Source organism: Pelobates fuscus, chromosome 1, assembly GCF_036172605.1.
Source record: "Pelobates fuscus isolate aPelFus1 chromosome 1, aPelFus1.pri, whole genome shotgun sequence".
NCBI classification, from domain to species: Eukaryota; Metazoa; Chordata; class Amphibia; order Anura; family Pelobatidae; genus Pelobates; species Pelobates fuscus.
Window position 1 is genome coordinate 300261344 of NC_086317.1, and position 15022 is coordinate 300276365.

General features: G+C 39.7%; 1 protein-coding gene across 3 annotated transcripts in view; it reads left to right on the forward strand.

Moving 5' to 3' along the window:
• DMD (dystrophin) overlaps nucleotides 1-15022 on the forward strand; it is a 2317639-nt gene that overhangs the window by 2257406 nt on the left and 45211 nt on the right. For all 3 annotated transcript variants that reach the window (XM_063457949.1, XM_063457957.1, XM_063457965.1), the window contains 2 exons: nucleotides 8209-8274; nucleotides 14389-14454. In XM_063457949.1, coding sequence (XP_063314019.1) covers nucleotides 8209-8274; nucleotides 14389-14454 — 132 coding nt within the window. The remainder of the gene's footprint in view (nucleotides 1-8208; nucleotides 8275-14388; nucleotides 14455-15022) is intronic.

The following is a 15022-nucleotide window of genomic DNA, read 5'->3' on the forward strand; positions in this document are numbered from 1 at the left end:
AAATCCTGTAAATGTATAGAACACGAACGTGGTAAAAAGCAAATTGAAAATCGTGTCCTATACATAGCAAACCTGGAAGATTGCATTTTAACTTTAGTTAGATTTTTTTTTTTCTAATAAGGGTCCAGATTATATACATCCCTTTAGCCTACATATAATTGCTAAATTAACTCCGTAATCCATTATTACATTTTAATATAATAAATAAATAAAAATATATAATATTTTATAAAATAGAATACAACTATTGTTTACCTTCTTATTCTGTTGTTAGGAAGAGTATGTGACTATTTTGTCTAATATATTTGTAAAAGCTTTATTACAATGAACTTGACCACAAAATATATATTTTACAACACTTTCATCGTGGAGAAGGTATTCGATACACTCGGAAACGTAGTGATAAGTAATTTATTGTGTACAGTAAGTAGGGACCTGAATGAGTTTAATTCTCAAACCATTGGAGACTCACCAAAGTAACATGGACCCTGAACCAAAAGTTAATATCTATGATTTTACAACTTAAATCATGGGTAGTAAAATGAATATGTTTTCGGGGTTTTTGGATAACATTGGGAAAAATATTCAAAAGTATAACGAATATCGTGCACTTTTTTGTGATGGTTTACTATATCCGTTTTATTAGTAACCCAAAAGCACCAAGCAACATTTTTACAATGTGTAATTGGAGCCTAAATGTAATTGGTGGTATTGGATTGCCAATGAAAAGGATCTTGTAAACAATCAAAAGTAGTGCTGGGGATTTGCTTTGCTTTTTGATACCATACCAGGTGTGAGATGTGGAATCTTTTGCATCCCTGGAAAAACATTTGCACTGTTTAATCTGACATTATTTGCAGACTATATGTAGGGCAGAATATATATATATATATATATATATATATATATATATATATAAAAAATATATATAATAAAAAAAATATAATAATAATAATAATAATAGTATATATATATATATATATATACTATTATTATTATTATATATATTTTTTTTTTATTGCTTTGTTTCTAAATGTTATGCAATCGTATATCTGAGAATTTACTTAAATTGCCTGGGAGTTTCATTTACAAATTGTATAGTCCACAGGCTGGTGGAGACATTAAAATAGTATTCAGTATAATGGTGCTTATGGACCTGACTTAAATAAATACATTTAAAAAAACCAGGCATGGTAATATCTGATTTTCTGCATAGATAAAAGGGATTATACACATTATCTTATCCAATCATTTCTACCAATTGATAAGGCTTTGTGGTAGATTTACATTGACTCTGATCCATTGCAATATACTAAAGCTTGCATCAAATCTTTGGTTAAAGGAGCCTGGAGAGTTTGTTAGAGAGTTTACATTTGTGCATTTTGTGAATCTGTGCATGGTTGTTGAAATAACTGTTTGTCCGAATTGGTTTGTTGCTTCACACTAACACATTACTATTTTTAGCCGTGCTTTAGACCAATCTAAAATGTAAACATTTATGTGTGATTGTAATGTAAAAGTAGTACACATATTAATAATTATAATGGTACACATAATAATTTTAGGTTTCCCCTCTGCATTTTACCGCTCTGTTTCTTGGGATTTATCTGATAAATATTTGGAACTTGGGCAGACATGTTTTATTTTGTCTATTTTACTTTGTAAAGGTTTATATTTCCTTTATTACTTCTTTGTATTTTGTTCTTCTGTCATATTGAATGTATTTGTAAATACCATTTTTTGTACTCATGCAACTTTTTTTTTTTTTTTAAAGGTTTAGAACATTAAATTTTATTATAGATTCCCCTCCCCCGCGCCCCACCCCGTCCCCCAATGAGTTCTGTTAAAAACCATTCCGGTTCAGGTTTATATACAAAATATGAAGTGTTTTAAGCATAATGTAGGTAGTTAATGCAAACTACCCATGACTTGCCCATTTTGCTTCCCAAACTGAATAATTATTCATAAAATGTAATAAATTGTTAGGAACTATTTTACTTTAGCAAAAAGTGAAAAGTAAGGAAAATTATTTCTCCTCACTCTTCAAAGAAGGACAAATTCATTTTACATAAATTACTAAGCATTGCACGCTGTCATAGAAGGTGGCTTCTCCTGATGGCTTGCAGATAGGATAACTTTCTGATATGTACTTAAAAGATTAATGCAAGCCTCATAACTGGGACACTTGGTGCCTGGAGTAAATTTGCACTGTTACCCGATAATGGGGCAAACCGGTTTGCAAAGGCTTGCCCTCTTAGGAGTCCCTGCTGAGCACCAATAATTTTTTTTTATTTTTTTTGTGGTGCTAAGTAAATCTCCTCCAGTTTTTATATGTTGATCTTGCTGGTCATTCATGTCATTCATTGGCACTCCCGTTTCTGTCTCCCTCCACCAGCTCCACCAAGCAGGCTCATTGCCTAGGTGTTCTCTTTGATTCAGACCTCTCCTTCACCCCTCATGTCCAGTCGATCGCCAAATCCTGCTAGTTCCATCTCCAAAACATTGCGCACATCTGCCCCTACTTAAGGCCAGATACGGCTAAGGTGCTGGTCCATGTCCTCTCTCGCCATGACTACTGCAATCCGTTTCTCACTGGTTTTACGTGCTCCCAACTTGCCCCATTGCAATCTATAATGAATGTGGCAGCGAGGCTCATCTTCCTGTCCGCCTGCACCTCCCACGCCTCACCCCTCTGTAAGTCCCTGCATTGGCTTCCTGTAAGATATAAGGCTCAATATAAAATTCTGGTTCTTGCTTTCAAATCTCTGCATAATGCTACTCCCAGCTATCTATCCTCCCTGATACACAATTATGTCCCGTCTAGGCCCCTACGCTCTCCCGAAGACCTGCGTCTTACTATTCGTACTCCCACCTCTGATCCTCGTACCCAAGACTTCTCTAGGGCTGCACCGTTCCTATGGAACTCCCTTCCCTTTTCCTTTAGACACTCACCCAGTCTCCACTCCTTCAAAAAATCATTCAAACTCACTTTTTCACAAAAGCGTATCAATTAAACTGTTAATAGCTCCAAAATAACCCACACTAAGTCTTCATTGAATACTATTCTACCAGTATACTTCCCTAATACTTCCCTTACATTTTGTGTCACTTTATCCAACTCCCTCCAGCATGTAAGGTCATTGAGCAGGGCCCTCAACCCCTCTGTTTTTGTGTGTCAAACTTGTCTAGTTACAATTACATGTTTTAGTCCACCCATGTAGAGCGCTACGGAATTTGTTGGTGCTATATAAATATAATAATAATAGAATGTACACAGAATTTACATTAGCCAGCTTGTGTTCCATGCTGGCTAATGATATGTTAATGATGCTGCCATTGGTCGAAGAATATCTCTGGCAGTAACATTACATATCTCTGTATGTACAGCCTTTCATTTAGAAACTCTGCACATACAGACTACACGCGCACCATGACCAAGATTGATACAGGCCTGCGTGTCAAAGCGTTGATTGTTACCATCTATTGAAATATATTGACTCACTTTAAAAATCCAGCGAGTGCTCTCACCCTTTCTTTATTTTGGTTACATATAGCGCGCTGTGCAGCACCGTGGTTGTTTTGGACTTTTCAGATTTATAGGCCAGATTTTTCATTTTTAATTATATATAAATTCATGATTATTATATATATATATATATATATATATATATATATATATATATATATATATGAAATTATGAATTTGCATAAAGATAAAATTTAAAAGAAAAGTTTCCTGTTGAGACTGAAACATTGATACGTTGGGATTCTTTTTGAAGTAAAAAATGTAAAAATTCCACAGTGTGCGCTTCTGTATATATGTATGCATGTATAATATCTGTGATATTGAGATATATATCTCTATCTCAAAGTGTGCCTGTGAATTACAATGGTATGAAAAAGCACTCGCGTTTCTTTTTCTTAAGGGTGCAGTGACTCCGTCTTCCCAGATAAGTATCAAAGAATAGACAAAAAAGATTTCCAGCACTCCTTATTGTGCAAAGATTATATTGCTTTATTGGTAAATCTTGATAACTGCACATAGTTAAAAATTTTGCTGTTTTGCCAAAAAAGGGATATTATCTTTTTACAATAATTAATGCTGGACATCTTTTTTTTTTTTTTTTTAAATCTGTATTTTATTGAGGTATGGTAATTGGGATACAGAATAGAGAGAGGGAAATGTGCATTTAAAATACAGTATAGGGTTCAATAACAATGGTAGCTAACATTTCCTTAGTGTTCGTACCTCTTTTTTATATGTTATGGTTTATGGTTTTGTAAGCAAAACAGAAAATGATATTAGCAGAATCCGGCTGGTTCCAGGCTAGTCAGTAATAGTGAGTATTTCAGTCGTTTAGTTTGTTGCTTTAACGTTTGTCGCTTTAACATTTGTCGCTTAATAATTTGTCGCTTAAGCATTTGTCGCTTAAGCATTTGTCGCTTAAGCATTTGTCGCTTAAGCATTTGTCGCTTAAGCATTTGTCGCTTAAGCATTTGTCGCTTAAGCATTGGTCGCTTAAACAGTTGTCGCTTAAACAGTTGTCGCCTAAACAGTTGTCGCCTAAACAGTTGTCGCCTAAACAGTTGTCGCCTAAACAGTTGTCGCCTAAACAGTTGTCGCCTAAACAGTTGTCGCCTAAACAGTGGTCGCCTAAACAGTGGTCGCCTAAACAGTGGTCGCCTAAACAGTGGTCGCCTAAACAGTGGTCGCCTAAACAGTGGTCGCCTAAACAGTGGTCGCCTAAACAGTGGTCGCCTAAACAGTGGTCGCCTAAACAGTGGTCGCCTAAACAGTGGTCGCCTAAACAGTGGTCGCCTAAACAGTGGTCGCCTAAACAGTGGTCGCCTAAACAGTGGTCGCCTAAACAGTGGTCGCCTAAACAGTGGTCGCCTAAACAGTGGTCGCCTAAACAGTGGTCGCCTAAACAGTGGTCGCCTAAACAGTGGTCGCCTAAACAGTGGTCGCCTAAACAGTGGTCGCCTATTCATTGGTCGCCTATTCATTGGTCGCCTATTCATTGGTCGCCTATTCATTGGTCGCCTATTCATTGGTCGCCTATTCATTGGTCGCCTATTCATTTAGCAGGTTACATTTGTCACTTCTCGTAGGCATAAAATAGAATTAATAGTTCTTTGAGAAGATAAAACAAGCTAGGAACATTTTTTAAGGCTTATGAATATATAGGCAAACTAAATAATGACCGCTAGAGCATACACATGAAATCACTGCGTGGCTGATAGGTACTGCAGGTTTACAGTGCTCCCCTCCCACCACATAATCTCACTATAGCACCAAAGCACACATTTGAACTCGCAGAAGCAGGTAAGCCTCTGTGGGTAAAACTAAAAAGAATATGCAACTCAGCCATATATCATTGGTAATGATGGGGCGGTCTGTCCTGGGAGTCAGCCTTGAGTGTCAGCACAGTCTGGCGGCCATTCATCCAATACCCCTGCTGGGCTGTGGGCTGCCATGTGGGGAAAGTTCATGCTGGGCTTCCAGCTGCTTGTCCGGCGCCTGATACCATGTGGTTGGTGATTGCTTGCTCTCAGCATCATGTCTGCCCGGATTCTCCTGATTCTCTGCTCTCCGCCCGCTTTGTCTGGGTGTTTGGTGTCTGGGGACCGTGTGTCTTCGGCCCGAGGCCTTGGTAGGGGTTCTTGCCACAAGTCCATTGACCCCATCAACAGGGTCGTGGGCCCGAGGATTTGCCAGTGTTCGGCTGTCCCCTCGGGTGTATGGGGGGCGTGGGAGGGTTACCTCTTGACGAACCCCCAGCTCGGAAGAAGAGCGTGTGTGGCCCCTTTGGTGGTTAGGTGCGTTTGGCGGTTTGACCGGAATGAGCTTAGGAGCTTGCTTGGGTCGGGTCCTGCCTCCGCCCCGGGTTTGCCGACATTTGGTGGGGCCTTGCTTAGGTTCCACGCGGGACCCAGCCGTAGTGCTCCGCCTGGGTCCGCTGGTGCCGCCGGTTGGCAGACAGGTCGGGCAATCTGGCGGGAGTGATTCCTGGGTGTGGGGGTGTGAGTGCCAGATTCCGGGGAACTCCGTGTTCTCTCGGGTCCAGACGATTTCTGGCTATGTTTCCGTTGGGAGGCCGCCTTTGCTATCCGTGGGGGGATCACCCACATTTGGCACCGGGTAGCCGGACGGATCCAGGCCGCCATTTCTCTTATTTCCCGTTTGTAAGGCTGTCTCCTGGTATTGTGTCCCCTCCACAGGCGTGTGCATAGCTGGTGTAGGAACTCCAGGGCGTCCCTGGGTGGCGTAAGAAGTGTGTACTGTGTTGTTCCCGCCATGTGGCTGGGCCCGGAACGTCCGGAGTCCAGCCTTGAGTGGGTAGCTGCAGTGTCTGAGTCCATGTATGTCCCGTTGGTGGGGACCGGGATAACCCCCACCGGTCCATAGGGGGGGGAACGGAGGCACAAACCTTGTCTCGTAGCTTGCTTCAGCGGCGAGAGAGCGGCCGTCTCCCCCACCGCCGCCATGTTCGTAGGTCGCAACCTCGTGCGGGTTGGGACCGGTGCAGAGATCAACCTGCTTGGTGTCTACACGTCGGTCTCGGTGGCCCCAGTCGTTTGGGAGTCGCTAGAATGTGGGTTATCGCCTCAGTTTGCTGGTAATCGGCGGTGAGCACGGTTAGAAGCTGGAGCAGCAGCGACATGCGACTGCTCCGTTCCGCGGTCAGGCCCCGCCCCCAATGCTGGACATCTTTTTGTTTATTCTGTGTGTGTATATGTGTGTGTGTGTGTTTAGAAACTGGAAATTGGTAAAGAACACTAGATTCCATATTTAAAAACTAAATCTTCAGGTTGAACTACGGAGAGCATTCAAAAACTCTTCAGAACTGTTAGTTCTGCGTTAAGATGTGTGAAAATGAAAATAAAATGCATTTCAAACCATTGCAATTCTGTCAGTCCAGAACTAAAATGCCAAAGCCCATAGCTTCAATTAGTTTGTGTTGAAGCTGGAACAAATAGATAAGTATTCTGGAGAAGCACAGAAGATTGAGTCAGAATGTAGATGTGAAAGCATAAAATCACTGGCAGACACCCTTAGAACTCTTCAACACAAAATGCTTGTCTTTTATTTTTATATTAATAACTACCCCATCTTCAACACAAAATGCTTGTCTTTTATTTTTATATTAATAACTACCCCCTCAAGAAATGTCCATGGACATTTCTAAAAATATTATTGCAGTTTGGGGATGATTATATTCTATGATTTTATTTTATTTATATTTTTATATTACATTTTCAGAATGGATTTTTGTAGAAACCGGCTACATCTGTTTTAGTTTAAATAAAAAATAGCATTCCTTAATTATTGGGTTTCTGGTTATTGTCAAAATATATAGACATAATTTTGGTTCATTAACCGGAAGTAAATTATATACTTTCCCCCACTTCCTTAATATTTAGACACCACATAGGCAGTTTCTCTGTCTAGCTACAAATTAGCAATAATTCATTCCTGCCAAATGTTCCTCTTTACGAGGGATAAACCCCATTTACTTCAAATTCCCCGTTCTCTCTTTTCTCTTATAACATACGCGTCCAGGTGGTGCAAATGTATAAGAGTGTAAAATAGAGCTTCTTAAAGCCATCTAAAATGCTCATAGTAGCCCCCAGACACACCACTGAAATACACTATTTGGGTGATTAGAAATGTTGGGGAGTTTGCCCAGAAGGCCTTGTCTTGCCTTGTTTTTTGTGTGGCCTATTATCCCGTATAACTACATTTTGGGACAATTGCCTTGAAATACAGCTAGAGATTTGATAAAAAGTAAGAAACTATATTGAGAGCAAGATAATTTTTCCTCTAAATATCTCGAAACACATATAAAGTACCTTCACAAAGGACTGTCTTATGTATGTGTTATAAATGTCCATTTAAGTGATGATAATTGTAATTTGAATTATCATCTCTGGTCGCTGTTCCAGTCCAGATCTTCATTATTAAACTCCAAAATAAACCAACTTGAAATATACAGACTGCCAGGCTTATAATTGACAGAATGAAGCAGACCATTTTTTTAACATTTTTTTTTGCAATAAGAAACACATGGAATATTTGTACAGTGTAACAAAATGATCCTCGAGAGTTTTCAAGTGCCAATTAAGTAGTTTGGAGTATGACCATTTTACAATAATTTCGTACCTTAATGTAAAGATTGAATTGTGTTTGAATTCTTCTTTCCACAGCCCGGCCTCATCTCCCCAGCTTTCACACGATGATACACACTCACGAATTGAACATTATGCTAGCAGGTATGGCTCTTTGGCACAAGCATCTGAAACTGCTGGAGATAATTTTACCCTTTAGTTCATTCAATTGGACTAGTCCCCTAAAGCAATACCCATCACTCCCAATGCTCAAAAATGATTGGTTGGATTTTTGTAAGTGTGTCAGCATGTCATTAAAAGTCAATTTCTCTTGATTTTCATGCTGGTTACTCTGCAGGACCTGAGAAATGAAGCGGTAAAATGTTTGCAATTTTATATAATTCTCCAATTTCACCTCTCCACAGCTAGTCTAGCCAATATATTCTTGGTTGTACACATGTGGCAATTATTTGGTGATTAACTCAAGAGGCAAAAATGGTATTCGTTTTGCTTAAAAAGTATTGGTCACACCATTGAACACAATTAATCTTGTTTATTAACTTGCAAAATAATTTCTTTAGGATATTAACAATTGCTTGACTATCCAATAAAACGTATTTGAGTGGCTTCCGAGCTTTGCAGCACAATTAATAAACATCAGGAAAAATCTCCCAATTTAGGAATGTGGGCTTGCTTGCTTGTACTGTTCTGCAAGTTAGAAAGGGAAACGTTGAAAGGCTGTGTAATTTCTCAATATTGTGTGTGCCCTATAGAACGGATATATATATTTATTTTAATTTGGATTTGATAATAGTGCACTTACAGTAAAGGCAACATACCTGTGTAAATGATGGAAATATGAATATTGATGCTGAGACGCTTTGCAATATGCTACATCTCATATATATATATATATATAATATATTTTTTTTAATAGTGTGGTTTAATGTTGCATGAATACTGCACATGGATGGTCCAGAAGTGTTTATATAGTCTATTAACCTCAATTTTTGCATTGTGTTATGGTTGGATATCATAGTTTGCACATTCTTGTGTTTTTTTTTCTTTGTATCTATGTATATTAGATACATTGTACTGGTTATTTGCGCTTGTATTGAAGAAATCCAGCACTCTGGAGGGAACTAATGAATTAATCACTATAGAAACCAAAGGATAATTCCTCCTGATTGATCCATTTTTTTTATTTAAATTCTTTATTTTTTGCCTTGATGGCCATCCAAAAACACATTAAATACAATCAGAGAACCCAATACAGAACAAGCAAATAATAACTTAGTATAATACAAATGGTATACAAACATCCATTATGGAACAGCTATTATACAGAGTAACTGCTATATGGTGTATGGGCTCCAATCCTGAAGACGACCCATCAGGGGTTATTTTCGATGGTAGAATAAAATATAACAATTGTAAAGTTAAAAATAAGTCTCTGTGCCTATTTTACGAACTCCAGTGAGCAGGAAAGCAATAGCAAGACGCATGTAGTCCCTTCCAAACCAGCCTTAGTGTAATCTTCAAGTTGGCATACAACATGGAGAACATAAACACACTGTTGTTATAGGCCCCACCTAAGAGAACTTCGGTACCACATGCAAAAAGAGGAAGAAAGAAGGACAGACGGGGGAGTGGGGATGGGAAGCCGCAGATGGCCCAAGAAAGGAGTCAGAAAAGGGTGTGGCGGTCTGAGCAAGAGAGACCCAAATGCACCCAGAAGCAATCTCTCCACATAGAGATCTAGGTAGGGGAGTATCCCCCGGAGGGATCCTGCAAGACCCCCCTCAGGGGATAAAGGACTAGACAAGCGACCCTACGAGGCGGGCACAGCAGAAGAGCAATTGAGGTGGGGGACTGAACCCACTCCACTCGTTGTCACTGGTTGTCCAAGGGCCCCAGACCTCTTTGAAGTCTTCATGGTGCCTCATACTTGGGCCGTTAGCTTATCCATGAGACAAGTATCTTTGATTTTTTTGGGACGACTGCCTCTACTGAAGGGGTCTCCCTCTAAAGCCACACCTGTGCCAAAGCCCTTCTAGCTGCCAGATTTAATTTGTGTAGAAGTTTTTGATCCATTTTTGTCCAGTCATCCAAAGGTCTAGCCAACAAAAACACCCAAGGGTGTAACGCAATGTCTCTACTGAGAACATTCCTTATTAAATGTTTAATATTTGTCCAAATATCACAGAGTGGATCCTTCCTATCTACGAGAACGGTTTATCGACCCACTTCTCCATATCTTCAATGAGGGCCTTGAACATAGGGGTGTAATTTTGTTGATGTTGCAGAAATGCCTCTGCCACATTTTCTTGGAGGGGCCTGATTGCCAGCCTCCTGACAAAATACTATGGGCCCTTATGTAATAACTTATGTGATTTCTGTACTTTTGTACTCCTTAAGGAGTACCATTGGCCCTATTTGCCTGAAACTGTTTGGGCATAGGACCATGTGCACGGTCGGTCAAAATTATGTCTTCCATGAAAATCCCAAACCCCTGAACCAATCTGGGTGATTTTTGGATATGTTGGTCCCCCAGAATGGGGCTCTCAGTTCATATGACTTTTGTGGGGTTTCCATGTGATTTAGGGGTACTTTTGGGGTGTTGTTGTGTTGCATGTTTTTCTGTCCTTGGAGCTAATTGAATTAGATTAGTACAGTTCCTGATCCAATTATCTCCCAGGCACAGAGAAGGGATTATCTTGTGTATGTGAGTGCATTGTAATTGTGCATTTGTTTCTACTGTGGTGCCCCTTGCATGGGGACCTGCATATAAGGCCAGTTGTGGCTACCATTAAATGAGTTACTGCTTACCCTCAACATAGAGCCTCGTCTCATGTCTGGGGGAAACGGCTGTATCTACCCTGGAGATTGCTATATCACTATACTCCTCTGGGTTATAATCACTTGCTCTTGTAAAAGCAGCCTGTTACACTCTCTGGAGTAGGAGAGGTCTGCCCACTAGAAGATGGATCCTGGTCTTGGGTCCAGGGTGAGTGGAGGACGGCAAGACCCCAGCCAAACTGTAACGCTGCAAGTGGGGACTACAGTGCTGATGGTGTCTGGTGGAGTGCTTGGAGTCCTCGGTGAGCACTAGGGGGCATCGATTGGCGGAGGCACCCAGTCGGGGTGCCAGGCGGTCCACCGGAGTTGGTACAATCGGGTAGGATCTGCCATCATCCAAACACCTAAATACTTGAGATGAGTGTGAGTTATATGAATGTGGTATGCCTGACCAATGTGGGCCGTGTCCGCTGCCGAAAGGCCTATGGGAAGTGTACTAGACTTGTTCAAATTCACTTTGTAGCCCGCTAATTCACTATATTTCTCCAACACTTCCGTCAGTGCCACCATGGATTCTCTAGGGCGTGCCAGGGTCAAGAGCACATAATTTGCAAAGCCTGATACTACAAATTTCTGCCTGCCCACTGTAACCCCCTGTATTCTTGGGTTAGTTCTGATTGCATGAAGAAGCGGCTCTAATGATAAAACAAACAGGGGTGACAGAGGGCACCTCTGTCTGGTACCATTGCTCAGCGTGAATGGTGCAACCTGCGCTCCCAAGATACGAACCTGAGCCTGAACATTGGTGTACATAGAGCAAATCACTGTTAAAAACAGAGTAGGGATGCCAATATGCGCCAACAGTTCGAAGAGATAGGACCACTTGACCCTGTCAAATGCCTTCTCAACATCGAGGGACAGGATCGGGGACGGCACTTTAGTGGTAACCTGTCTCCAAATGACATCCACATTACGTCGGGTATTTTTAAGCAATTGCCTGTCCTGATTGATCCATTTAAAAAAAAAAAAAATTCAACCGTATTCTTCTGTATATGTAGCTCTCAACCCAGCTGGAGTTTTAAAAGAAACGTTCCAAGTACCATAACTACTGCAGCCCTGGTGCCCCCCAGCCCCATGTAAGTAGTCAAAACCATTTTAGAACTGATTGACTTCTTATCTGGGGTCCACCAGGTTGCTCTCCCCACATCTCTGCAGCATCTGTAATTGCTGGGAAGCTCCCTGTCTGAGGTAAACTCATTGTACAGGGCTTTGGATTATTGTCTGGAAGCAGTCAGCTGATGCTCTTGGCCAATTAGCTGGCTCTGCACTGCAGGGCTTAGCTCAGGAGAGCTAACAGAAGCTCTTTGCAAGTGTTTCTAGCCCTCCCGAAGTGTGTCCAAGGTCAATTAATTTTAGACCATTCTAAAATTAATTGACTACTTACATTGTGGTTGTGTTGGCATGCTATAGTGGCTATTTTTCCTTTTAAACGTTTAAATAAAGTTGATCTAAGTTAGTCTTCAGTCCAGGGACTGCCTGCTCAGCTACTTCCCTTTGAGTCTGAAGATTTAATAAGAGAGCCTTAGACTGGCATTGCTATGAGTTTAGCTGAAGCTCTGTCTATCGGTAGTCCCCAATTCACAATCAGAGTGAAAAGGTACAAATTTTTCACTCCATTTTGTAAATAGGGAGCTACTGTCTGATGCTCTCCTACAATCAATGGTGCCCATTCAAGACCTCTTGATTTAAGCCTCAGACTCCTATGAAAGTAACTGTGCATAGATTACTGGCGATGTACTGAAGATTTTAGGGTTTAACGGTTTATCGTTTAAGGTAAGCCGGCGCTTAGGACCTCCTTGATCCATTGCTTCTTAATTTCAATTAGGTTATATGGTACCAGGAAAGTCTTGCACAAGGACACTATAGAAATCTAAATACAAATATCTGTGTATGTCTGTGTGTTTGTGTGTGTGTGTGTTTGATAGAAATGTATTACAGGATTAACTGCATGGAGTAAAAGTTGTATAAGCTGTTCATATCTTATTACATAGGAAGGCCACACATTTTTTTTTTGGTTTATCTCGTTTCCTGTACAAGTATGATTCGTTAGATTAATCCATTTAGCCGACTCTTTCAGAATTATTCATTCTTGTATTTCATTGTAAAATGGTGTTAGCTGGTTCTATATCAGTTGAAATATAAAGTTCAGAGCCTTAAGTCACATGGTTTGGTTCATAACCAATGCGGAATGTGTAAACATCGGCATCAGTTCCAGTAACATCGGATATTGCCTACATTAGTTGTAGCAGCTTTCTGTCCTAGTGTGGCTTCCGCTGTAGCCATGAGTCGCTATGAAATGTTTGTCATATTTTTAATGATGTATTATCTTTTGCAGTTGTCAGTTTATGTAGTTTTCTTTACTATTTCTCTTTTTGAATGGAAGTAGGCTATTACTTCTGAGACTCTTAATTCAGTAGTTCAGGTGGAATATTTATCCAAAACCATCCAATGTGACCACTTCAAGCATACGACAAGGTGCAGTGTGCATCTCTCTAGAAAACAGAAATCTACAGAAACAATACAGTTTTCAGTTATTTAATGTCAAAAGCAGCTGCTCTCAAAGCCTTCCTCAAGAACTTCAAACAGGGGATTTACCAACTTTTATTCAAACTGGGATATTGATGCTATTTGAAGTCAAAACCCACGTTCACTAATCCTTAGGTGAAAAAGGGATTGCTATTCACCCAAGCATAATTACTGGTCCATGTTTTAATCTGGTTGCACTTTGGTGGGACCAGCATCTTCTCCAAACTGCTGATAAGTACTTTACAACTATTAGTTTTTTACAGTGGACATCTTGGTGGAACCCGGTGCCTGTTCTAGTGATCTGATGATCTGAAGGTTTTCAATGTGTCCGACAAATGTTTTGTTTGGATTTGTTTTTCTCAACTCCAGTTTCAGATTATCACATATACCAGTAAAGGTGTATGGTGTATGAATTGTATTACTATGACTTAATCTAATTAATTGTGATTTGTTCTAGATCTCTTTTATATGCATGTCTCAACAATTTTACTGTTGATATACTGAATGCATCTGTCACATTTAATACATATTAAAGAAACTGGGAGAAAAGTTTCATTATGTTACAATTTTTAAAACTTAATTGTTTAAAGAAATTATTCAGTGGTAATAGAAACAAAGGCTCAGTGAAAAGTCTAGTATCATACATCTTCTGTGTGTAACATTGATAAAACTTTTGGCTATAACATTTTTCAAATGCATGTCTTTATTGTAGCATTCATGTAGCATTCTTAGAATAAGTATACCTGGAACAGTCTCATAATACGATTTAGTGGTTTTAATATTTTTGTTCAGCTCATGAAAATATACATATATCTTTTTTTTATTTTGTTTTTTAAATGATGAAGTTTGTGTTGGTAACACAGGTGCATTTTTATTTCTATGATATTTTAATAGGCTAGCAGAAATGGAGAACAGCAATGGATCCTACCTAAATGACAGCATTTCTCCCAATGAAAGCATGTATGTATATTGTGTTTTTCTGGTTTTTTTTATTTGTTTTTTTTCAGCATCTAAGTATGTTAAAAATAGTTGCATGAAGAGAAATGATATACAAAGGGTAGATTACTAGGTGTCGCAAAATTTCAAATCTTATGATGCTTTGCTAGCCCTAAGAATGGAAGTTGTAGTACCTGTAGATCTACTTTTTAAGCACCCCTGATGTAGGGGATGACCGTAAATTGTAGAAATGTTATATAGTTTATATAGTTTTTCCTCTTTCTGCACTTATTGTCACACTTTCAGTTACCTGTTGGGAATACAAACCTGTACGCTATCCAGCGTCATGGCTGCGTGTGCATTAAAGCTTTACCATAGGAAAGGATTGAATGAATGCTCTTAATAAATCAGTGCTTTCCTATGGGAAATTTGAAGACATCCTCTTGCAAGTGTGATGTCCAGTGTCGTTTAACATAGTAAAACTCCGTTAGGGATCGGGAAGCGCCTCTAGAGTTGGACTAAACGCTGCAATGTATTTATAGCAGTTTCTCAAAAACGGCAATATTTTACATTGCAAGATTAAACCGACAGT